We start from the raw sequence: 26,719 nt of genomic DNA, 5'->3' as shown, positions 1-26,719 counted from the left end.
ACAACAGATGGTAGATTCACAGAATGCTTTGCCAAAAAAAAAAAAGTTTGGATGGTGAAATTTTACATGGAATTGAGGGGATATTTGACAAGTATTTGGCAGACATCTATCTCAGGTTACTACACAGACAAACCTTTTAGCTTCAGGCAGCCCCTCAGCTGACATACATTGGCTAAGAGTACCTTAGAAGAAAAGTGATGCATAATCATGTGCTTTGTGTTTATTCTTCCCTCCACATCTGCTTTGGTCAAGTACACAAGATGGGACAGCAACATAACCAAGGATTCTTGGTCTAAACCAGCAGAGTGTAGCTGATCCAATGAAAGCAATGCTAGGATTTATCTTGCTAAAGTAACACCTGACCCTATCCTACCACTCAAATGGCTCCGAAGAGAGACTTCTATCTTAGCTGCAATCAAATTTCTTGTCACATTGTGACCTGGTGCTACTAATGGCTGCAGCACACAGTTTTACTTGAGAGGCACAAAAGGAATTTCTCACTATTTGGGCAAAATGAATGAAGGAGAGCAAAAGAAGGATCCATCAGACCTACTGTATCAGCTACTAAAGACATTATTTTCAACTTGGTCTTCTTGTCACAAGAACCCAGTTTTCCAACACACAGAATGTCAGAAAGCCCTTTTGTTCAAATAAAAAGTCTCTGATCAGCTGGCACCTACTGCACAGAGTGCAACTCAGTCGTTGGTGCAACTTGTTGGCATGAAAAAGGGAAGGGAGAGAGACACTTGGGAAAGGAGCTCTATTACATAGTCCACCTTAATGGTCATTTGTTCAAGCTCCAATAGAACAGATGCAATATAGCTGAAGTGAATCATATAAGAATTTGGCAGGCACATCCCAAATGAAAATTAGGGAACAGAAAACTTTCCGACTGTAGGAAAAATAAGTTATTTTGCTGCAGCAATTGCAAGTAGGCACTCCAAAGGAGGACAACTAGGAAAGTGTCAACAGCTGTCAGAGAAGATACCATTTTGAAAATTGTTTAAATGCACCAAAATTAAAATTTCCAAAGATTTATCCTATAACTGAATTAAATTCACCCCTGTATTAGTTACCTATAGAAGTTAGCAATTCATTAAGAGAATGTTGCCAGAAATAACTTCCATGGAATGGGAATGGTTCTAGATCTTGGACTCATGAATAAACCAAAATCACCATTTGCTGTTACAGCCACTGACAACCTTTGTGCTTATGCAGACAAAGGTTCCTAGAGATTCTGACTGTGGATGTGGGTTACATGTTTCTACACGTGTATGTCACAACTTTGATGGAGTATCTTTGGAATTGAACCAATTGGGTAATCAAGAAAAATAAGCATCCACCTATTTTGTTCTCTTCAATGCTTCTCCAGACTGACAACTCTCTCCTCATGGTGGGGAAAAGTGTACACTCAAACTGATCCTATGTGTTTGTCTGGCAAGGATGGGAATTCCTTCTGGAGGTTCAAGAGAAAGGTTTTCATTTATGTATTTGAAGAGATTCCTTTTGAACAGCATGCTCTGCTTTATATAAGCAGGGAAAATGCCCTCTGTTACCAGAGAGGACCCCAGGAACACAAGTTCTTTCCACATGGAAAGTGATACCATACCAGCTGAGAAGACTGGACCAGAAACCTGGATGAAACCGTTCAGGTCATATTTCAAAAACGAAGTTTAAGAGACCCAAAACACAAAAGCAATAATCGTATGCATAATTAAAAAAAAAAAAAAATCTATTATCCCATAGGAAATCTGACTCTTCCACTGTTACTTAGAAAAACTCTAGCTATGTTCTTTCAAGTGCATTAAAATAAACCAAATTTGATTCTACCTATTCCATATATTTCAGGGAAAAAATTACACCTCCAAGCACCCTTGAGTGGTTCCAGCCCTTCATATGGTTGACTTCATTCAGTTTCACAAAAATCAAATTCTTAAACTAGGAAAACAGAACAATAAAAATACTACCAGAAGGTATTTTAAAAAATTTAACCAGGTGTATTTAATTTTTTTCCTGTTATTTTTCCTGGCCCCACCTTTCTTTATTTGTGCACTACTTCTTTGGTATGTATGAAGAGTCTGCCCTCTTCTCTCTCTACTAGCAATATGCATTGTAATTACTGTGGATGTAATAACGTTGTTATGAAAAACTGACAAGTACTTTGCTTTGAAAATGCTAAATTACTAAAAGGTTTGGACATATATTTCACTTCACCTTTAATTTAAGGTATGTTGGGTGGTAGATGGAAAACTCACCTTTGGTTTCTGTAGTTACATTCAATATACCACCTAAATTAAAATCCAACAAAAACACATCCTTTCATGTTTTCCTTTCCCATTCAGCTTCAATCGAGTTGTAAAACTGCCTATTTTCTAAAAACCCATCCCAGTATCACTGAGAAGATAGTTTTACATTTAATCTAAATGGATTACTTTGCTGATCCTTCTTGTTTAGTTTAAGACCAAGTGTTAAACTTTAACATCACTATCATCATAAAAGCCTTCAACTGTCAGTCTACCTACAATAAAAATCTATGACTTCTAAGGAAGAGAAAATTTATGTGAACTTCAAGCTCTCAGTCTAACAACATTAGAGATACAATGTCTGTAACTCCAAGACTGGATAAAGAAGCCAAAGCTTCAACATTAGATTGTGAAATCTGATCTCTGAATTATTGCTATTTTCTTCCCCAACTCATCAAGCCTCTTTGCCGTCAAATCAGTGAGCAAAGATGCTTGGATACTCTCAGGATCATAAAATTTAGGACCACTTACATGAAGCTAAACAGCAGCTAATAATATATTTTCCTGCCTTTACTTAGATGGATATGTCACCAGTTGGCTGGTGATGAGCTTTGGTTCCAGAGCCCCCACACAAAACGAATCTTTTACCTTCTGTTCCAATGCAAGCCGGTACTTCTGTTCTACCCTTTTGCATTTGTTGTACCAACTGTTTTCATCTGTGATGAAAGGAGGACCAATGTTCTCTGGAGTACTGCCTTCACTGCCACTACTGCCCAGCGTTCTTAGCTCTTCTTCATCACTGCTGATACTGTCAGAACTGAAGAATCATATTTATTAGCCAAGTAAAAAGCTGTGCTCATAAAAATGCAAATTCTGGTTGAAATTGAAACATTGCATTTCTTAAAAACCTCTGCAAACAAAAAAAAAAAAAAAAACCACAAAAAAAAAAGGAAATGCTGCGATACAGTTTATTACTAAACACAACTTGTTTTTCAAGCTTTTGTTTCTATAGCTGCCTAAAAAATGGACAAAAATTTGCTCGTGATCTTTGCCAAGTCAGACAACTGTATGTGGGCTACTTTCCTTAGCACAAAGGGTAAATGCATTACAATATAGATTGTTTCTTGAAAAAAAAAAAAAAAACAAAAAGTGGTTGTCATTACATTAAAACAAGATAAATCAGAATGTATATCTATGTTTGTAGCAAAGATCCTGTGCCTGTTCCTTCACAGAATGTATCTCCCTACATAGTAAGTAGACTCATTGTTAAAATATCTTCATATCTTCCAGAATCAATGCATGCTAGAGAATGCAGACATCTGTCTCAAAGACGAGAATTTATTTTAGTCTAGAGAAGACAGAGGGGATGTCATCAATGCATACAACTATCTCAAAGGCAGGTGTCAAGAGGATGCTGCCAAGCTATATTCAGTGGTGCTCAGTGACAGGAAGAAGAGCAATGGCAATAAAGTAAACCACAAGAAGTTCCACCTCAGCATGAAGCAGAACTTCTTTACATTGACGGCGGCAGAGCACTGGAGCAGGCTGCCCAGGGAATTTGTGGAGTGTCCCTCTCTGCTCCAGGTGTCACCTGCTACAGGTGACCCTGTCTAGGGGCTTGGACCAGGTGATTCCCAAAGGTGCCTTCTAACACGAACAATTCTGTGATTCTGATTTATCCCAGTACACATTTGAAAATCTTCCCTTACAACTATATTTCCCCCATAAACTAACAGAATTTGCTGGGTTTTTTTAAGTAGTGATTTCCATAACCCCGTGATCCTCCCATGATACAAACTGAATCACAGTTTGTCACTAACATGTAAACTAGTAAGAACTTCAAGAGAGTAACTAGGATGTTTCATGTTCAGTTGTACATCTTCAAGACTATTCCTAACTGCTTCTCTCCTTTTGGTAAGCCTAATAATAGAAAACATATCATTAATTTCCATGCTTTTTGGTGATGTCAAATTGCTACTTGATTTATTAGACAGTATGAAGTCTTTTTATTATTAATCATAAGGCTGCTCAGAGGAGCAAAACGCAGCTAAAAAGTCAGTTTACATAGCCTGGTCATGACTTTCTGTGATGTGCTAATGGCTTATATTGACTATGTCATATCTTATATTTATCAGGGTGCATATTATTTTTGTTTACAAAATATCTATTTACTTTTATGGCCACTCAGAAAAGGCCTAAGAGAAAAGACAGCTTGGTCTGGTGATCATCAAAGGAGATGCACTCATTTTCCACTGAACTGTTATTCTGAATCAAAGAAACACAATTAGCATGACTCACATTTCATGAATCATGTAACAATTCCAACAGTCTCAAAGAGTGAGGTAGCTGAGTGTACAGGTTTGTACTGAGAGATAAATATCATTTTGCATATGAAATGAAAAATAAGAGGCCCAATAAAAAGTAAAATCTTGCCAATGAAATAAAATTTTAAAAAGCAGAGTAAAGCTAAGAAGTACCTTTGGGTGAACTTCAAGTACGGTGTATAATCTATGACAGCTGGATAGCTTCCATCCAATCCCTCACCCTTCAGACAAAAACTGATAAAACAGAGCAACAACAATAAGTTTATTACAAGAAAATTAAATTACAGTGACAGTTGAATATTACCAACCTGAAATTTCATCTTTCATAATTTTCTTGGTGCTATAAAGCCTAATTTTTAAACATTCACTTTTATTCTTAATAATACAGGGAGATGGCAAGAGAATAACCGGAAAGCTAACTGAAGAAGCAGAAACAGAAGAATTATGGACAAGCCTGGAATTTTCCACATTTAACATAATTTAAAGGGTTTGCAGAATGCTTATATAACCATTCTACTAAGTAAAAAGTAATTTTCTCAAAAATATTTCAGGACCTTTCTCCTTTCAGACACTTACAGGTGCTGAGGTGCACGAATCTGAAGAACATAAATGAAACTAACTTTTGGAAAATGTTCTTAAATGGCTGTAGCTTTATAAAGCTTTCATTTACACTGTATTTTTTTTTTTTACTGGAAATAAATTATTGCATTTCAACTATGTTTAAATTATCACAGAAGTGACAAAATTATCCTGCTTCCACAAGGTTCATATTCCTCATTCCTCCTATCTCTGTTATTGATAAACAGATTCTAGTAAGTCACAGATATTGCTAACTGAATTGCAAAGTGCCATTTTTGACAATGCAATAACTTGAATGCTAGTTGGGAAGCACGTCTAAAGGGTTATTGGTTTTTTTCCCCAAAATAAAAAGAAAAACAAGAAAGCGAAAAAGCAGCCCCCCAAGAGCACAATTACCTAATTCCATACTGCTGTGAGGGGAGAAAAAAAAAATCAGATTATGTTCTCAGGCAAGCTCGCTCATCTCCAACCCAAACTCATATTTACAGTTCCACATAGATAAGCTAGTCAACATTTATAAGAGATACTGAACTGAAAAAAAATCTCATCTATAACACGGAAAGAATGGATACAGCTTCTCAGCCATTCAAATCACAATACTAGGAAAGCTCTGCTCAGTGGTTCCAAGCAACAGGACAAGAGGCAAAGGGCAGAAACTGATGCACAGAAAATTACACCTGAATTTGAGGAAGAACTTTTTTACTGTGCAGCTGACCACATACTGGAACAGATTGCCCAGAGAGGTTGTGGAGTCCCTCTCTAGAGACATTCAAGAACCATCTGGACACAATCCTGTGCCATGTGCTCTAGGATAACCCTGCCTGAGCAGAGAGGTTGGATCAGACTGTGGTCCCTCCCAGTTTAAAACATTTTGTGATATGTGGCACAATAAAAACACTCCTGTAGTACTAAGCTCCTGTTTTGCACAGAAAATTTGTAGACTCTTAAAAGCTGCATTGACGAAATGTAAATGTCTTCAAGAGCCAATCAGCAGTCTGAATACCATTAACAGGTTCCTCTATATTAGAAATCAGAGGACAAAGAAAGAACAAGTAGTCAAACAACGAAGCTCTCCTACCCTAGTATGTACCACCGAGGCTTTTGAGAGACACAGTCAATTGACGATTATTTATGAGAGGATTTACATAATGCAGACCTCATCTTACAATGCTTATTCCTGTATAGCTGTAGTCCTTCCAAGTACAGCGCTAATACAGAAGCAGTTTAATTTCTGATAATGTAAAGCTTAAACTAATAAAATCTGGTAAGATTTGAATTTTGCTCTATGCAAGGCTAGCACTCTTATCATCCTGCAGCACACTTCTGCTCTTCCAAAACATGTCGAGGATGTAGTTAAGCCAATCTAATGACACAATGCTGGAAAAAGAAGCTATCCTGTGTTTTCAACTTCTCCCTCCCTATTTTTTCCACTTTTTTTTTTAAATACAAACATGACATTCCCTTCCTTACACTGGTACTGGCACTTATCTGACTCCATGACGGTTCAGCAGCCATCAAGACCGGTATTTTTAGGTTGTTTCCTTTGTTTTTCCTTTCCCTACCCAGCTGCAGTTCCATAGCCAGCTGAACTAAATGCTCTTTACCACCAGAAATGGAAAGCACTGCTCATTCCTCATGTGTTCCTTTTCTTCTCTAAGTATTATTCTCCCATAATCTCTGCCACTAATAGGAGGCTTCTGTGAACCAAACTAGCTAACAAAAAAAGAACTACCCAGTTCTCTTACTGGGGATGTTTTTTCATTCTTCAACAATTTAGCTGGCTCATAGAAGGGTCCAACAAGCCTGGCACAGAGGTACATAAACAGCAGTAAATCTCTGAAGGGCCTTTTGGCAATGGTCAATTATTCAATGCATCCATTCTGTTTTCTGGCAGTTTGCCTCCTATATTGGTTTGTGACAAGCATTAGTGCTACTGCAAGGTAAATGCTAACAGTGAACTGACAGAAGAATGAAGAACAGCATTATCAGTCTCCTTTTCCTTGTGCTGGATTATGAAGCTCTCTGCCAGTGGCTCTGCCCAAGGCTAAATTGGCCCAACCAGGCATATTAACAAGGTTTTGCACCAGCCAGGTCCTATCTTTTTACAGGCATTGTAATCTTTATATATTGCTGATGGGCTTTGTTAATATATGTACATATACAGACACACCATGTTGGTTTGCTTATTATCTAGGGTGTGCTTGCACCCTTGTTACCTCAAAACCACAGAATTAATCGTATAGGAAAGCCCACAAAAGCCTGGCTAGAAATTGCAAAGGCCAATTAAAGTAAGCAGCTCAGCGGCAGGTAATTTTAACACCAATTGATATTAAATGGTCATTTGTAGGTTACATTTTTCAAATTTAGAAGTGATAAAGATTACCTTCTACATATGCAGTTACAGTGCTATCCTCAACTACCAGCACCAAGTACTTAATCACACACTTTTCCTTACAGTTTTAAAATAATTTTAAAAGATGTAATGTCTATAAGCTTCATCTAATAGGTCTGAAATATCTTCTGCAATTATACTTCTTTCCTTTAAGGATTTTGATACCTGAAAAAACTACCCCATAATTACGCAGTTTCATAAAAGCATAACTTGGTTCTTATCTAGAAGAACCATTCAAGATCTCTCTTTTGCCCTCTTCTTTGCCTCAACCTTAGTTTTGCCTCTCAAACTATCACGGGAATTTAAGAATGTTTTCCATAATACATTGATTTGTAAGAACTTTTCCTGAGTATTTTGTTGTGAAGCACACAAATACAGTACCTGAAATCAATTGCATTGAGTCCCAACAGCATACCAGCAAGCATATTTGCTTCTTCACCAAGAACAATTGCTCCATCTTCATAAAACCTCCTTCAACAAAAAAGAAAATAATTCAGCTATTTTTCATATTTAGCAGAAAACTGAAGAAATCCAGTTTAAATTAAAACAATTCATGATTCCCAGAGGCATTCATATTTCATTTCAAATAAAGCAAACTAATAGAGTACATTGCACAAAACACCACAATCTTAAAATACAGAAGAATTTAGACATAAGCAAAAAGAACTTTCAGTATTAGTCCTATGAACTAGTAGAACAAGATGGATAAAACGCAAAAAAAAAAAAAAAAGAAGGTATGTTATACTTTACCTCTAAAAGGAAGAATCTGTGTCATGTACATAAAGGAATAATGATTCCATCATATGAAAAGAAATTCTCTCTCAGAATTGTACTTGTAGGTTCTTTTAAAGTTCAACATTTAATTTTCATTCTTAGTAGCTGATCTTTTTTAAAAAAAATAATTTCACCAATCAGCTGTTTTACAGGTAGTTTACCTTTTCTTAAAATATTGCATGCTGGGAAGATGCATGCTGGGAGGTCATCAGAATTCACCTGAGAATTACATGTGGAAATTCACCTGAGAATTCACCTGAGAATTACATGTAGGAGAGAAACCAAGAAGTGCTCAGTACCAGAGTCAAGGTTGAAATGTCACTTTGTAAGAACTGAGATGCACAGTTCACCTTTATGTTCTAGCAGCGGATCAGTGCAGGAAGGCGCCAGATTACTGACTGCACCAGACAAATACCAGCAACACTGCCCTACCAAAACTCCATCTGTTTTAAGAATTGCATGAAAGCTTCTGGATGGTTCAGAGAAAGCTCCAGTTGACTGCATGGTGAACATCCAGAAAAAACATGTTTTGAGGCACAGCTCCAGAAATTGAACCGTGTTATAATGCATGCTGTGAGAAGTCCCACTTTTGCAGCTTTGTAACAGACATTCATTCACTGCACAGAGATGAGTTGCCCAAGATCTCAGATGCTCTCAGTAGAAGGAGGAAATCTGTAAAACTTCCACTCAGAAGACAGAGATTATAATCCTGATAGCGAGGCTAGGAAGTACAAACTCAGCTCTGTATGCTCTGACTTCAGGAAGGGCACTAGGAGGCTAAGCTGGCTGAGCCAGAGCACTGAGCTAGAGGGACTCCAGTCTGATTCAGCACAGTGACTCTTATTTGTGAACAAACAGCAGTGCTCCCAGTACATGCAGATTACCAGCCACTTCACTGGCATTTGTAAAATCACTGCCAGGTATCAATCTGCACTGAGTTCTTGTAAAATAGAGCCTTGGGAGAAACCACACAAAAAGGACAAGGCACACCTTCGGTGGTGAGATGCAGAAGTTAGCCTGGCAGTGCCAGGGTTAAAGACAGATGCAGCAATCCAGCCAAGCCAATCCAGCCTTGGAAAACCCACAAATCTTCATTCAGTGCTATACACTTGACATCTCACAACACAACAGTCTGCTATAATTTAAGAGTCTGACCAATTAGTTAAAAAATCATTTTGTGCCCATTAATCCAACTCCTCCAAGTGTAATATGCACATCCAGCACTAAGAATGTGCTGCTTCATTCAAGTGCTACCTCCAGGCAGCTAAACACAACAGTGAGGTTTAAAAAGAGAGCTATCAGCATGATAGATAATCTTGTATTCTACATATACGTACAACACAAGAAATTTATAGTTTATACAAATAATTATTAAATATGCATATAGTAAAATATATTATTTAAAATGCTAAATTAATGAGGCAAAGCATCACCCAAAAAATCAGGTCAGTTATTAGGTATCTGATATCCCACACGGGAAAAGAAAATATGTCCATTGTTGCTAGTGACTTTGAAGTCCATACAACCAAAACCTGAAAATGTAATTTTTATTTCTATTAGATGTATTTTAAAATATTACTTCAAAAGAAACTTTGCACTTACTATGTTTGGAATGCAAGAGAAGTTGTTTCGAAAAGATATACCACTGAAAGAACATTCAAATATATTAAACATTAACATGTTCAAATAAATGAATTTGAAACTGCTAATCAAATAAGACCATTGTTATCCACTAACAAACTACACTATCAAAACAGGGACAAAGAACATACTACTTAACTACATAATTTGTGACCCTACTGTTCCTCATCTCCTCCTCAGAAACCCATGTGACTTTTCAGTTTGAAGCAGCATTAGTAAATCTTTTCCAGATTTTCTTTGTTTTATGTGCTTCTTGTCTACTGTAATTGCAAGCAAATCTGAGTAAAATAAGACAACAGGTTTTGAAACTGCAATGAAATGGGATGTTTACCTAGTTGTGTTTCAAAATCAGCTTAATACTGGCAAACTATATGGAAATCTCTGGACAAATAGTATAAAACAAATAATACACTAAATGAACGGCAGTCCTTACAGAGAAAATTCTTCTTATTTTAATAGTCTATTCATTATGTCTAAATTTTTAGAGTTCAACACAAAGTAAATGTTACAGATCCACTTGTATTCAGATGACTTCATCAAAAATCTGTAAGACATACTCATTATGAGATAAAATAGCATCTAATAATCACATTATCTAAAACCAGCCCAAAACTGCCAGAGTATTCTCTATCATAAAGCATTTTCTCATCCCTGATTTTATCATTAGAAGCTAAAAAAAAAATCTGTTACACATTTTTATTATTATATCAAGAATCCTAGCTATGCCTGATCACTAATTCTGCTGTTCTACAGTTCTCAAGAGGTTCCTGGAATTCTCTTCCTTTTTTCTTCAGAAGAAGTTCTACAAAAATTTTTTTTCACTGAGTCCTTAGGCTCTCTATCAATTTTCAAAGGAATACTCCATCTATCCTTACTACACCACAATTTCAGCTCTAGTTCCTACTTCAGAGAGGTTTTCTTTGCTTCTGACTTTTCAAGAATTCCAGGCTTATTTCCACATTTTTTAAACCACTAAAAGATTTTCAATTTTGCAGTTTTACCCATGCTAAAACCAAATCCAGCTCTAGATACCTTTCACTAGGTTACAGGTCTTTCATTAATGACATCCTTTACTATACAAATCAAGCACCATTCGCTCCAAACACAAGTCCCTCACACAACATTTACTAAAATATTGCAAAAATAAAATTCTTGTAAACCTGGTTGTTTTGAAGTCTCTCAGAGCTGTGGAAATGTATTCAGACAAATGTTTTTCCATAAGTGCTACTCTTATCCATGCTCGACCCTGCAAGACAAAACAGGTATCACATATTTAAGCATTACAGAAAGAAACAGTTTTACAATCTGAAAACTAATACCATTGGTTTACCTGAATAAATGACTGATTAACAAAACCAGCATTAAACAGAAACAGTTGCTAGGATGTACTTCATTACAGCAGTCATGAATATAAAAAACGCATTCTTACAAGGACACAAAGTTTATTGTGAAATAAAGTTATCCAAAATTTAAGGAGAGGGTGGAAGGTTTTTTCTTTAATTATATACTCCAGCCTTTTGAAAAGCTCATGTATGTGAGAGGCAGCAGATCAGGACAGAAAGCTTTACATTTTAAAATCAATGGTATTGGAAGCATCCAGCTGTTTCCGCAGTAAAGTGGCAGTAACTTGTCCTCAAAGTGATTCTCTGTGCTCATTCAAATATTTGAGGGATTTACACAAAAAAATGTGTTGTTCAATATTTTTTCTCCTCAGTAACAACATTATTATAGAACGTGCATATAAAATACAGACATGAAATCAAATCCAAGAGGCCTAAATCTTTTAGAGACCAAAAGCAAAACTTCACTCAAACAGTTCCATAAACAACAGCAATACTTTTAAAAAATAACCCTTAGGAAAGCACATTATGCTGTGTTTGTAGGTCTAGTGCACAGGTTTGTGCCTTACAAGAGGAAGACATTTCAATGGCTGCCACAGTTATGACTGTGTTTCTGAGAACACCAGGAATATTTCTTTAAACCACATAAACTTACAAACACTTATATAAGTAGTAAGATGCCTTTATGCTTAATATATTTGGTGCTTACTGGCATCTAGCTGAATTTCACTACAGACATTCTACCAGAACCAGCAGTAGATTATAATCCTACTTCAGGGTGACCTAACTGTGGCCTTCTAGGGAGCCTACAAGAAAGATGGAGAGAGACTTTTTATAAGAGCATGTAGTGACAGGACAAGGGGGAGTAGCTTCAAGATAAAAGAGAGCAGGAAAATGTCTCTGCCCACAGCAGGGGGATTGGAACTAGATAGTCTTCAAAATCTCTTCCAACCAAAACCAGTCCAAGATTCTATGCAATGCTAAATAAATTTGCTTTCATAAATACCAACAACACAGCAAAAAATTTAACATAGAAATGAAATTAAATCCCACTGAAGTTAGAAGGATATTTACCGGGATAGCTGCCTTTATGTTGCATTTATTTAGAATGTGACTGAAACCATGAAACTGATGATGCAGCTTAGCTAAGGACTAAAGCCTGTGCACCTCCAGTGAAAGCAGAGCCAACTAGCACTGGCAAGCCCTTGCTGACAGCTTCCAGGCTGAGGAGGACACTTATTTGGACCACCAGTCAAACTGATGCTCATGATGGGTATTTGTGTCAACATGCTCGCCGTCTTTTCAAATCCAGACATTCAAAATACTCCCCTAAAAAACTGAACACCGTTCTCCACGCTCACTGCTCAAATTAGGTTCTCTGTCTACTGTTTGGCAAGAAGTTTTCCACAGAGTAATAGAAAGTTTTTATTTATTTATAAGAATATTTCAGAAAATAGCCTTGCATCTTATTATCTACTGAATTTAAATATTCATATCTATCAAAATCTCAGAATTCAGAAAGACCTATAAAAAAATTCTTAAGAGCTGATCACACCTATTCTATTAGTGCATAAATTCTACATGAAGTAAAATGACTAGAAGGGAAAAGAAAAAAATCACCCAATTTCTATAATTTTAATATTTTTAGGCATGTCAACAAGAACTTAATTTCCCTTAAAAAACTGTGCTTTTAAAAAATTATTTAAAGTAAAAAATCCTTTTATAACATAACACAATTACTGAATTGAGAATTTTTCTTACTGAGTAATAAATCTTAAAGGAAACACATTTTGATTTAAAAGTGGGGCTTTTAAAAGCAAATATTTACTAGGCACATTAAAAAAAAAAAACCTCAAGCAATGAAAAAATATGTAGAGCAAGCTAAGTACTATATTGTTTTCCAAAGGCACAGAAGCATCACAGCAATGTAATAGAGTCACTTAGCCTTCCTCTTGCCTACCTTAGCTCTAGAAGAGCCGACATTCTCCATGTTCTCAATGCTGCAGATGCAGTTGTGAGAGACTTTGCGGCAAGCAACGCGAATGTAGTCCCAGAAACTGCGAGGGCTTTCGTAGCCAAACCAGGAGATCTGACCTTCAATCAAAAGACAAGATACAGAAAGATTCATGGACCTCCCTCCCTGCTCATTGGAGATAAATGGAATTAAATACTCTCTGATATGCTGCCTATACTGAAAGGATTTTATGCAAATAATGTATAAATGAATTCCTACTGAAAACTGACCCACAGGTATAAAAAAAGTGTCATTATACAGTTCATCCTGGTATGAAAGTGATGCCCAAAGACAAGTTTAGGGTGGGTTTTGTGTATATATGTGTATTTTCTTGGGCTTTTTCTAGTTATTATGCTAAAATTAATACTCAAGAGTCCTTCAAAGAACTCTTCAATCACAACAGAGCACAAACTTGTAACTGAAAAATATGAGGCAAGAAATATTTATGCTATTTCTATAGGCAGCATATACATTTCACTAATACAGTCAAGTAGAGAGATTTTTGTTCTTAAAATTATATAAATAAAAAAAACATAAACCCTCACTTTGCTGTGGTAGTGTTATCTTCATTTTAAAAACAGATTGTATTTTTTCAAAAGGTACTTGCATTTGAAGAGAAGCTGATGCATAAAGAAAAAAGTTTTTCAATCGCATTTTCTTTTGAGTATACACAGAACATTCCCTCAGAAGCTGAGAGAAAATAATTAAGCAGATCATTACCCCTTCTGGAACTACAACCAAAATCCTTCACATTTTTTTCAATTTGCAATGCGTTGCACTTAGAAAATGAAAGGCAAAACTACATAGCAATTGCAACATCTCCACATAAATTTCTTCAGCAGCACAACAGCTCAACCCCATTTTTCAGAGTGAACAGTACACTGCTCTCACTTTGGACATGCCTGCAAACAGGTATGGAACAAGTACGGTTAATATTGCCCTCTGGTGACTTCCAGCATTGCTATGGGCAAAACCTTGTCTCCATATGAAATGAGTTCTTTTTAAGAATTTTATTTTATTTCAAGTCTCGAATTGCACCTATGAAGCTTTACTAATGAGAAAGTATGAGAAAGTATGAGAAAGACTTCTTACTCTTTTTTTCTAGAGAGCTCAGATTTCAAGAAAGAATATATTAGAGTGATACTGCAAATCATACATACTGAAAATAAAATTCAAAAGATGCAGCTTTATCTGACATGACTTGACTTAGCTTCAAGCATAGCCAAAGTAGTGTCAAAGGTCTGTCCCCTAGGAGCTGAAGAAATTCAAGTGGCAGGTTCTCCCTCCCCTAGAGGGTGCATGTCACTTGACTTGGTAGTCCACCTGTTTCCTTCACCAAAGATACATTTATTAAATTCAAAGCATGGTAAAAGACTTTAAAAAACACAAGAAAAGGCACAAGCAGGAAGAATTCATCTATAATATCCAATATGACAAAGAAAAAATAGATTCCAAGGTGCCACAGTTACTGTAGTTTTAGATCTGCTCAGCTCTGAGGACTAAAATAAAAAATTCCACAAGGTAAGTGTTTTTAGAAAATTACTATTTTTGTTGAAATGCCAAGTTTAGTGGACACCAACAAAAATTCAACAGCATTTTAACAGCAAAAAAAGCTACAGATAGTTTTCATATTCTTCATCAAATCAAAAACATTTCTGCCCTAGGAATTGTACCTACAAAATTATATGCAGCTTTGGTGTAAAGATGACTTCATATCATCAGTTCCAGCTCTAACTAATAAAGGCAAGCATATGATATATTAACTTTTGTGGTTTTCTTCAAACTATCCTAAGGGCAGGATATATTTAGCAAAAAACAGTTTCACTCCAGTTTTCTGAAGCTCCTAATCATGACAATTCCTTTTACAATTGAACATCTGAAAAAAACATGGTCATTTAAAACAAGAAATAACTTTACAACAGAAAACCATACCAGCACTTACTTGGCTTACACTGATCAAGAAAGCCAGCTGGTCATAATTCAACATACTCTGACATTACACTGGGCTCCCATCTCATTCCAGCTCTGTGAGAGGGTGCAATGGGTTTCAGACTTCAGCAGGAATTTTCTTCACTTGAAACTCACAGCTGGCTTAACACCTTTTGTGAAGCAATATTTCTCCTATATTTCACTATTCTTTTCCTACAACTTTAAACCTTGCCCACATTCTCATAATTAATGTAATTTGAAAAAAACTTTCTCAGTCTATCTATACACAGAAAAATACTGGAAAAGACTGACTGAGAACAGTGAGAATGTATTTTAAGAAATACCAAATAAGATTTTAAACTATAGATTTACTAAAATTTTAAAAGCTTTCAGCAAGTGAAATTTATTTGGCCCTTAAAGCACTCAATGCACACAGCCATGAGAAGTCTCAAGAATGAGAAATGAAATAGCTCCCACTACTCAGCACCTGTCAGGCTTTGCCAGCAATACTGTGTCCAGTTCAGGTCTCTACAATTCAAGGGCAGGATCAGGTTGGAGAAGGTCCAAAGGAAGGTCACAAAGATATTCAAAGGGCTGTTAAACCTGTCCCATGAGGAAATACTGAAGGCATTATGTTTTTTCTCTTTAGGGAAGAGAAGGCTCAGTGGGGGAACTCATCACAGTTTTCCAGGACTTAAAGAGGGTAAAGGCTCTCTCTTCACAAGGAGCCACACAGAAGACAAAAGGTAACACATACAAGTTGCACTGGGAGAGGTTGCATCCCAAGAAAGAAATTTTTTTACATTAAGAGCCAAAAGTCACTGTGACAACATCTCCAGTGATGTGGTGGAGTTTCCATCACTGGACATTTTCAAGATATGACTGGACAGGGTGCCAGATACTCTCACCTAGACTCCCGCTCCCAAATGATTGGGCCAGATGATCCTTCAAGGACCCTTCCAACTTGGGCTGTTCTGTGATTTCAAAATAATATCTAAATTTTAATAATAAATAAAATAAAATTGATAATAAAATTGGTAATAAAATTGAAAGCTAGTTTTAGCATAGAACTTACATTCTGTCAAAGTACATCATAAGGAAAGAGGAAGTGGAAGTTTCTCAGCAGGTGCACAGGACAATGAGCATGAGGTCTTTGCTGTGAAGTTTATATGTCATCTGAAGATGTAGAAGCTGACAGCTATTCCAACAGAATTGATGTTGGTTTTGTCAGCAAAACAAAACTGTTAGCTAAACAGGGAAGCTACATGTGTAATATTAAACATTGCTCAAATAAATTCCATTCCTGTCTACAGAACTGCAAAGCAAATAGAAACAAATTGTGATTTTTTTTTTTTTTGCTTTCACCACAGTTTTGCAAACTGCTGCACACCTACTTGTATCAATCCATTTCTGTTTCAACAACTAGATACAAACATCCACAGTTATCACAGATCTTTTTCATGCCCAATAAATTCTTCACAAATAAGATTAAACAGTCTGATCCCTATCCAATTATAGTCCAATTTAATTTACAAAGTTCCACAATTACAAAGAAGTAATAACTAGGAAGTTTCAAGGTACAGACAGATTTTCTCCAGATTTTCCTATGGTATTTAGTTTCCAGCAATTTTTTCTATCCAATAAAAAGTAAGTTTTAGTGCAACTTCTTGCTAAGAAACTGCAGTGATCTTTGAGGAATTTCTGAGATACCTACCCTTATTTTGAGCCTACAGAATTGGTCATTAAATACTGAAAGTAGTTCATAAACTCAGTCCTGCAAGACAATTATAAGTTCATTTACAATTTTTCTCCATACATGAAGAATGAACTAAACCACAAATTACACAAGAGCTCTCCTGTTTCTTCTTAGTCAAAAAGAAAAACTCAGTATGTGCGTATAGATACCAAATCTAGTAATAAAAGCTATTCTGCTAACAACATTACTGCACCAAATAAAGGGCTACCACAGCTGTAAGTTTATTTCATCTTTTTCATGATAGTAGTGCCTTTAGTTCTTATATCCTTAACCTACCTTTTTCACTGCCATTATATCACCATTACCTTAATTATTTAATCCAGCAGTCTTGTTTCTCTCAGAACAAAGATCATTATAAGCTGCATTTTACTTCTCCTGAAATTTAGGAGTTACATAGATTGGATAGATAAAATCAGCTTCCAAGGACAATCCCAGCAGAAGCTTTTGACATGTTTATAGTGCCTCCTAAACATACAGGAAAATAGGCACACAAAGTTGTGAACATGTCAAAATAGCACAGGACAGCATATTTTTTTGTCCTTGTGGTAGCAAATTCAAGTAAGTGTAAAGATGACAAGTGTGCTCACAGTAACCATGATATGCAAAAATTACACAAGTCACAAGCAAGATGGACTAGATACATTTACACACTGACACATGACACTATTTCTAAATGCATATACTGGCTAGCAGCTTGGATATCAAACATTTTTGCTGCACAAAGGATACTACTGAAAACATAGTAAGGCAGCAAATACATCCAGGAGACTAGTTTTCAGAGATATGTTTGAGATTATGGCCACAGAAATCTACGATAGTTATTCACATTTTTCAGTAGTAACTCACTTAACAGTAACTTAAAGTGATAAGAAAAGGCAGAAAATAATACAACCTAGTTATATAGTAAAGAAAAAATACACATTATTTTGAAATTACTTCAGGTTTTAAATCAGCTTGGATATATCTAAGAACAAATCCCAAGTACTGCTGCTGAACACTTTTGATATCCTACCATTTCTGCACTACCTGTATATACTTAGCTGATCTGATAAAAAAGACACTTACAGGAAATATACCTGAACAATCTGTGGTCAGAAATGAAAACAAGAAACCACAGAGATCACTACAAGAATCTGCTTCATCTCCACAGTACAGAATGGTCAAGAATGGAAAGAAAATCCAAACAACTGCATGAGAAAAAAATGGCTCCTGAAATGATTCACATTGCTTTAAAGGCTACCAAACACACATACATTTATGCACAAAGTTGTAAAAACCCTTTCAGGACTACAGGTATTATTTGGACCTTCAAATACATTGTCCCTGTATCCCCCCAGAGTGCCACTTAATATCTGCTGTATTGTAAAACCATGCAAAAGCTTATTCCTAACTAGAAATAAAAGATTAATTAGTCACTCATATTTTTTCTGTTACTTCTCCTCCCCTCCCCTCCCTTTTCAAGGTTTTCAGCTGCCCTGTCCAGTAGTATCACCTCTTGCCAGGAGGGATGCTGCACAGTTTACTTCAATGACAAGAAGAACACATGCCTTATAACCTCCTCATTACACTCTTTGGTCGACTCCACGTGCTCAATACAGCCAGCACTTGTAGGAAGTACCAGGTACACTGCACATGTAGTGTTACACAGTACAGGGAAATAGCTCTCCCCTTTCTAGAGCTTAAGGCAGCCCCTCAAAAAACAGTTAATACAGCTTGCTCAAACTCTCATCCTCAGGGCAATTCAGACTGCTTTTGCTGTCAACAGTAGGCCTATTCCTGACTGATACTTATTGGCAGCATATGTAGCTGTAAAGTAGTGCCACAGCTATGTTACCTTTTTTGGTACTTTTTGGAACTATTTTGGTGCCGTATGTGTCAAGTCTTCCATATCCTGTAAACTGATTAAAGCAGAATTTACAGACCTCTGTTGTGTGATCTGCTTTGCTTCTGCCAATCTAATTTTGCTACTAAGCAAATACCCATGTGAATAATATTCTTAAGAATATGAGCAGCTGGGCTAAAAACTGCATTCATGGGAAAAGTCATCAGTTTTCTGCCTGTTTGACTTCCTGGTCTGGCTCACTACAAGACCCCAAGAAGACCACAGCCAGGAAAGGTGCATGCAAAGTCAAAGTTGGGCAGTAAGGGGGAAAATAAAAATCCATAGTAAACTGCACTGAGTTTAAGAAACGTTATGGACATTTCCACTACAACTGGACAATGTCATGAGTAATCTGTGACAGCCCTACTTTGAGCAAGAGGCTGGACTGGATGACATTCTAAAAACTTTCCAAAACTTAATTATTCAATGAGAGTGAATATAAGAAAACAAATCAACAAAACCACTCATGGTGGGTAAATAAAAAATGCTATTTCATGACCCTTTTGCTACCAGGAGTATCAGATCAGGTATCTGTGAAAAATCCATTTTACATGGTCCTTGTGTTTCTGCAATGACCATTTTTTCCAGAACACCTAGGAAGATAAGGCTTGGACTACTATTACAGAATTTTTAAATGCAATGGTTTTAGAAAAATTGCAAAATTATAATCCCTGTAGCTAAACTTCTTTCCCTTTAAAATAACCATCCCTCTTCCTGCCATTTTGGGGTTGGATTTTTTTGTCTGGATCCTAATTAAGAATGAGACCAATAAACAGAAATCATAACTATATTCCATCAAGACTACTTTGCTCCTTAAAAATATATTAAATTTAATGTCAGAAGACCTACCAGTAAAAGTTTTCTAATAAAGCAAACTTCCTACTTTATAACATAAAGTTTTGGGTTTTTTTTATTCTTCCTTCCTCACCCAGTACTTCCAAAGGAAGCTAAATATTAAGAACAGTTGTTTGCCATGGCCTTTAAGTAATATACTTAAACTCTCAAATCTGGATCATCAGTTGAACTACACTGCCATGAGATTATCCTGACAACTTTGACACAATGAAGCTATTTATCTTACCCCAGACAAGCAGATCAAGTATGTTCTGCCAGTTTCAAAACACTTTATACAACTCACTGTAATCACCAGTTTGCATTTAGTCTCTTTCTGCTGACACACTAAGAATGTATTCAGTATATATTAGTCAATTCCATCAATAAAATACAATTTCTTTCAAGCCCCGAGTTGTAAAATACATACCCTCACAAAATTTGAAGTATCATAGTACACTTCTTATCTCAATTTGTCTTATTATTTTAAAAATCTTTAAAAATTACAAGCAGTCAACTAGCTTATTACCAAAACATTCTCTGTTTGCAATGCAATCTACAAGGTCCCACCTTTTTCTGTAACTTTAACTCTGCAAACACAGAAAACTACACTAGCAATTACAAGGGGAAGACTGAAACAAAAATTTTAGCTATTTGAATTTCTCAATTTCTTACTTGAAATGATTTTTTACTTGCAAATTCCATTTGCCAACTTGTCAAGGCTTCTTCTCTGTACTGCCTGTCCTGAATAAAAGACTGTGAAGCAAAAGAATGTTGACAAAAAAAAAATTACAATTACTTTTGCACAAATATTGCTGAAACTGGAGGAGGAGTAGAAGGAGAAAAGAGAGCATTTTCCCTGCAGAGTCAAGCTGCTAAGTACCCATAATCACTCCAAAAATCTTTGTCACAATGTGACAAACCCTATGTTTCTACCATACTGTGCACCATTTTTTTCCTCCTCTGACAGAACCACAGCAGGTAGTAATTGTGCTATTCAAATGTCAGCCTACACACAGTATTGTTCACAAAGCTTGGTTATGAATATTAAAAAGTATGAAAATGAGTAGATTGTCATATTACACATCTATATTTAGATGATTATGATGTTCTTCATAATCCTCAAATCATTTCAGAAACTGTACACAGAAGTGAGGACAGAGAAGACTCATCCAAGGTCCTTTTCTAGTGACTGCTACTACTAAAGCACACACTGTTCTCTGAGCAAAGCAGCTTCCTCTAGAACAACTGGAAAATGCAAACAAACGTTATCGGGAACTAGAACATCTGACTTGATACAAGAAGAAAATCAACAAGTGACCTTTCTAAAATGCAATTTCTTTCAGGACATTCCAGCAGAAAAAACAGTTTCACTAAAGAGGGCAATAGAATGAAAGGGCCTAAAAACAGTATCTAGAAAAGAAGGCAACAAAAGCAAGGAAGGGACGAAGAAATGGGAGCAGCACCAGATACACTCTGTAGCTCCTATTGCAGCAGATAATATAATTGTCTTTTCGACTCTTAGGACACAGCCTTATCATAAAGCAGAAAAGCAGACAGAGCTCAGCACCATGGCAACATTCACTTGCTTAATTACCAGCCCAGAAGGCTTCCAACAAGATCATTGGAAACATGTTTCACAGAAAGAGTTGCTTTCACTTTTCCATAGTAATGCAGAAAATCAGGAAGGTAACAGCAACAGGACAGACACACAAAAATCCAATGCCTTCATTCAGCATCAAGGAGTTTGTACAGTTGCACATTGGTTTTGTATAAACAAATTTTCACGGCAAAATCACCACCAATAAGGAAGTTAATTAACATACCTTTCAGTCGATGACTTAGAATCTGTTCCAGAATGGCTGCAAAATTATTGAATTCAGGGGAAGTATCATCAATAGTTTCAAAACAGGAACGGTCAATCAGAGTCTTGACTGAAAACCTAGAGCAAAAAATATGGGACAATCATAAATTATATGAATAATTAGTGGTCCTCTATAGCAGGGCAGTAGTTTGTATAAACCAAAAGAGCAAGGAACCAGAGCCCACCATGATAATATCAAGTTCAGTCACAGCAACAGGAACGCACAAAATGTTCAGATATGGCACGGGAAGTGCAATTGGCATTGTCGGTCTTAGGCATAAAGCCTTAAAAACAGAAAGAAAACAAAAATCCCCACCCTTTCCATACAGAAATGAGTTAATGATTTTTCTCTTCTCTAAACTGTTTTAATGCAGTTGGAGAAAAACAGGCACTCAAAAGCATCCAACATCAGTTTCTCTTTGTAATCCTAAACATAAACATTTTTGCTTGACATTTTGTCAGTGCTCGTTTTAGTCCAAAAATCCATGTCCAATAATCAAAAATACAAACTTTATCCTATTATGAAAACACTCTCATTTCATCCTAATGCAAAAATAATCTAGCCATATTATAAAACAATGAATTTTCATGCATTGTTAAACCTGCATTCACTTAGACTGATTTCCCTGTGAATGGGGGTAATCCTTATTCAGCACTGTATTACTTCATTATTATGCCAGAAAAGCTTTCAATTTCAATGATCCAACACCTAAAATTGGAAAGGCTGAATCAAGTCACTGTAAAATGCAGACAAGATGTAATTAGTCAACTGGCCAGCCTGCTGTGTTTAGTTACTCCTACATTTATACAAACTTTAGTTCTTATTCAGAGGATAATTTAAACCTCAACAAATGTGACAAAAAATATTTATTTTTCCTTTGCCTTCATAATTCTTATCATTATCCATTTTTATTTTCCTTTCTTCAGCTTGTTCTTCCAGTTTTCAATTTCAAGACAAATTTCTCAAACTTCAAGGTATCAAATCTGAAGCATTTACTATGGTTTTTTGCAACAATCTTATGTGTATTAACAGAGCCATACTGCAGCCTGAGGAGATAGTTTTCACAACACCCAAATGTCAACAGTATCAATTCAAGATGTTCTCACTCTGCCTGCTCCTCCCAGATCCTACACCTGAGCGAGCACTGGCTTCTTCAGTTTTGCCACTTCTACTTTTTCGGGTGCTCACTATGAACTGTTCTAGATTTTTCAGTACTGGAAAGAAGGGGAAAAGTAACCCTTAAATATGGATACATTCATAAAAAATATCGTTCACAGCACCTCAACACAAGCCCTTCTATGGCACAGCTGCAGAAGGAGCACAGCATTATAGGCATGGGCAGGAATGAAGCTCCTTACACGGGTACTACTTGGAAATGCTCTGCACTACAGAAGTAACTGCCTCCTTAGTGGAGTCAGCACAGCCTTCTGATGCACAAAACTAATGTGCTCAAACTGAATTGGCACACAGCTCAAGAGTTTCCACTCAGTTCTGTTTTACTCAGTAAACTTCGGAATAAAGGCTCCCTATTTTACCTTTCCTGCAAGCTTCTATTGTTGTAGTGTTTTTTGCAGAACAGGAATTAGGAGTGAATTAGGGTGGAGAAGGAAGCTTCTCCTGCAGTGCCAGATTATGACTCAGTTTTGAATTCCTCCATATTTTTAACCAATTTTGAGTAAGTGAGAGACATGCATGCCCACCAGTTAACTACTATTGACTCTTCTAATGGCAGAACTTATTGCTTCCTCAAAGCTACATCAGAGCTAAGAATTTTTTGATTAAAAAAAAGCCTTCATTTTGAAAAACAAATGCCTATAGCAGTGCCATGACTAAGCTAATATTAACTGTAACAAGATAAGTCCTCCCACACCATGCAGGTCTGAAAAAGATACAGTGCAGCACATCGCTCACAGATCCACACACAAGATAGACAGTGAGTTAGCAGAGTGATGCACTGCCCTGTATACAGGAATATCATCATAAAACTCAGAGACAGGATCATCCATAAACTCCAAAATCAAATAGAGTACAATATAAAGCTATGTCTACTTTTCCTGTATTCAATGTCATACTTAAAAGTTCACTAATTAATATTGTATGGAGTACCTATTCAGAAATGGAGATCTATTCAAGAAGAGACACTTAAAAGCAATTTCATAAACACTTTAAAAAACATAGATAAGCTTTTTTTTTTTTAATTTTAAAGCATTCTGCTACTCAAGTGAAGAAAAAAATCTAGTATTTAAAGAAATAAAAAATTTTTATATACCTAGGGTCTGATTATAAAAGACAGTCTAAGAGCTCATCACCAAAATGGTTCTTTTTAAGTGCTCATATTACTCCCATAACATCAGAAATGTTAATTTTCATCCGTCTACTCTACCCTTTCACCAAAAACCTAAATCTTTATAGTCAAGTTGAGTTAGAGTGGCTTTTAGGAGAACTTAAAGGGAGTGCAAGTATGTACTTACTTCTATAAACCAGGAAGATAACAGAACTACCAAGCAAAATTTGATTCACTAGAAACGTTTTTTTGAGATTTAAAAAAACCCCTTTTAGGCAAATACTGGTGAGTTATCTTTTTTTCTCCAAATACTACAAAGAGGCAAACATATATTTAAGTGCAAATTAAAAGTCATGAACACATTTTGCATATTAGATATTCACACTTCACCATGTTCACCGTGTATATTGGAAAAAGGATTAAGGGTGTATATAGAAGTTCTGCCTTTGAAAAAAGGTTACACTGTAAGCACTAAGTAAGCAATTCTCCTCAGTCATTGAAGTTGTTTCCAGTGTAGGGGGCCCCAGACCAGAAATTTCACGCTCTTGCACAGTTATGTAGAGCTACATGGAGACTGAAAGTCAAGAAACAAAAGGTCAGGTCTAAAGTACAAAGAGCTATGAAGAAAAAAGGTCCAAATAGCTAGAGCTCTTTCCTTGGTTCCCTCTATTGCTCCCATCTTCACAGAATCTCTAAGGCTGAAAAAGACCTTTATGACCACAGAGTCCAACTGCTAGGAGCACCAAGTCCACTGCTAAGCCATGTTCCCAAGTGACACATCCACACTTTTTTGGAATGCTTCCAGGAATGGTGGTCCTATCACTTCCCTGGGCATTCTGTTCCAATGGCTGACCACCCCTTCTGTGAAGAAATTTCTCTGGATACCCGATCCAAACCTCCCTTGTGCAACTTGAGGCTTTTTCCTCTTGTCCTGTCACATGCTACCTGGGAAAAGAGCCCAAGCACCACCTCACTCCATCTTTTCTCCACTGGGCTGCCACAGCAGCACTGCACTCCAGAGCAGCAGACTGCTTACACTTCAGAGATTAACTTCTAAGTGGACTGTAAGAGCAGATGAGTAAGTAGCTTCTCCTGCTATAATACCTGCTGCTTCAAGACTTTTTTAAAATAACGTATTTTATCCAACATTTCTCATTGTGTTACTGCAACAACTTTTACTCCCCAACTTTTATTATTTGTATTTTAATACAGTAACTGCAATTAGAGATTCCAATATCAATGCTTCTAAATGACCTTCATGAACTCTGATGTTTTGGGATTATTACACATTTTCTCTGTCACGAATCTACACTTGCTTGAGCCAAAAAAAAGATGTAAAAACAGTAGCATTCTCCCAACCTTAAAAAGACCTTATGAATTATGTAGGATGGAGACATTCTGGAATAAGAAAGACTTAAACCAATCTTCCTAGGGTACGTTTCTCCACTACAACTTTGCAAGATGTTGTTCCATGATATCTTAGCAAGATGCACAAGAAATCTCCCAAGTTTCTTGAATAACTCCAAACCAAAGCCAAACATTTTGTGGATACATCCCACATCTATAGGCTTATTTCCAAAACAGCAGCTTTTGTCATGATTATTTAGCTTGCAATTTGGGAAGTGCCATTAAAATACTATTTTAAAGAATTTGAACTATTAATATAGAATAATCCCTAAGATTATGAAACAATATGCCTTATGCTAAACATGGCAATCATGAAACCAGACAGCTCAGCTATGGGTTATTGTCACTGCAACAAGTCTTATGTGCACTAGCAAAATCCCTGTTTAAAAAGCATATTTCCTAATAGTTGTTCAATTCTGTGTTTACATCTGTATTTAAGCTATGAATGTCCCTACTGAGGCCCATCTCAGTTGTTCTGTATCTATATGGATCTTTGATCTATGAATCCTATCAAAGACTAGATTAAAATGAGTTGAACAATCTATAACTAGTCAAAAATCTCAGCGCCCTTTACTGGAACATTAAAGGGGTCAAACTTAGGGAAAACAGGTAAGGAGAGAGAACAAGCTTAGAACATGCAGTTATGTACTCAAAAAAAGTTCTGAGCGTTATTCCAATTTAAATCACGGCTGTGCAGTTACAAAACCCCAGCCATGCATTTTCACATGCAAGTGGTTTATGGAACTTAAGTACCTATGTCACTTTCCATGGCTACAGTGACACTCAATATTTCAGTGGAAATAAACTGTTCCTTCCAGAATTGTAAATATAAGAAACTATCCACATCTGCAGGAGGAGTTAGATATCATCACTGTAAGACAATATGAAAATCTTAAATTCTGATGTAACTATTAGTTAAAAATATGTTAAATTGAAGCTTTGACAAAAATAATTCATTAAATTATCAGAGACTGTTAACAGATGGTAACTCAGAAGAGTATCTTCCTTGTGATCTTTCCCCTTCACTGGGGAACAGTCCATACCATCCAAATTTGATTGAATCAACTGACTGGAGCTATTTTTTACCAGAACAATTCCTTATTTTCATAGAATTCTGATTGGAAAGGACTATTATTTTACACTTTTCAATACTAGCTTGGCTATTCCTAACAGGTAACACTTTTCTATAATAGAAAATGCGTAATAACTACAGTAAAGCACAGAGATATTTTAAACACTTACTCTTACACTGGCAAAATAAAAATATAAATAAATGCACATACATCATAATAATGCAAATCCTTCCTCCTCAACATTTTTTCCAAATTTTAATGTGTATTCACAAACTGAGAAATGCAGGTGTTGTAAAGAAAAGCAAAATTAAGTCACTTTACTGAAAATAATAAAAATACACCAATCTCAAGCAATTACTGAGCTCTTTGCTTTGTATGTGTTTAA

At 36.2% G+C, this 26,719-nt stretch overlaps 1 protein-coding gene across 1 annotated transcript in view; it reads right to left on the bottom strand.

Annotated features, from left to right (window-relative positions):
- RUNDC3B (RUN domain containing 3B) overlaps positions 1 to 26,719 on the bottom strand; it is a 53,012-nt gene that overhangs the window by 24,348 nt on the left and 1,945 nt on the right. The window contains exons 2-7 of the mRNA XM_059842702.1: positions 21,532 to 21,647; positions 13,254 to 13,387; positions 11,114 to 11,199; positions 7,920 to 8,009; positions 4,721 to 4,801; positions 2,892 to 3,060 (exon numbers count right to left, since the gene is read on the bottom strand). Coding sequence (XP_059698685.1) covers positions 2,892 to 3,060; positions 4,721 to 4,801; positions 7,920 to 8,009; positions 11,114 to 11,199; positions 13,254 to 13,387; positions 21,532 to 21,647 — 676 coding nt within the window. The remainder of the gene's footprint in view (positions 1 to 2,891; positions 3,061 to 4,720; positions 4,802 to 7,919; positions 8,010 to 11,113; positions 11,200 to 13,253; positions 13,388 to 21,531; positions 21,648 to 26,719) is intronic.

This window comes from Haemorhous mexicanus, chromosome 1 (assembly GCF_027477595.1).
Source record: "Haemorhous mexicanus isolate bHaeMex1 chromosome 1, bHaeMex1.pri, whole genome shotgun sequence".
NCBI lineage: Eukaryota > Metazoa > Chordata > Aves > Passeriformes > Fringillidae > Haemorhous > Haemorhous mexicanus.
Note: the sequence above shows the minus strand (reverse complement) of the source record. Positions and strands in the feature narration are given on the sequence as shown.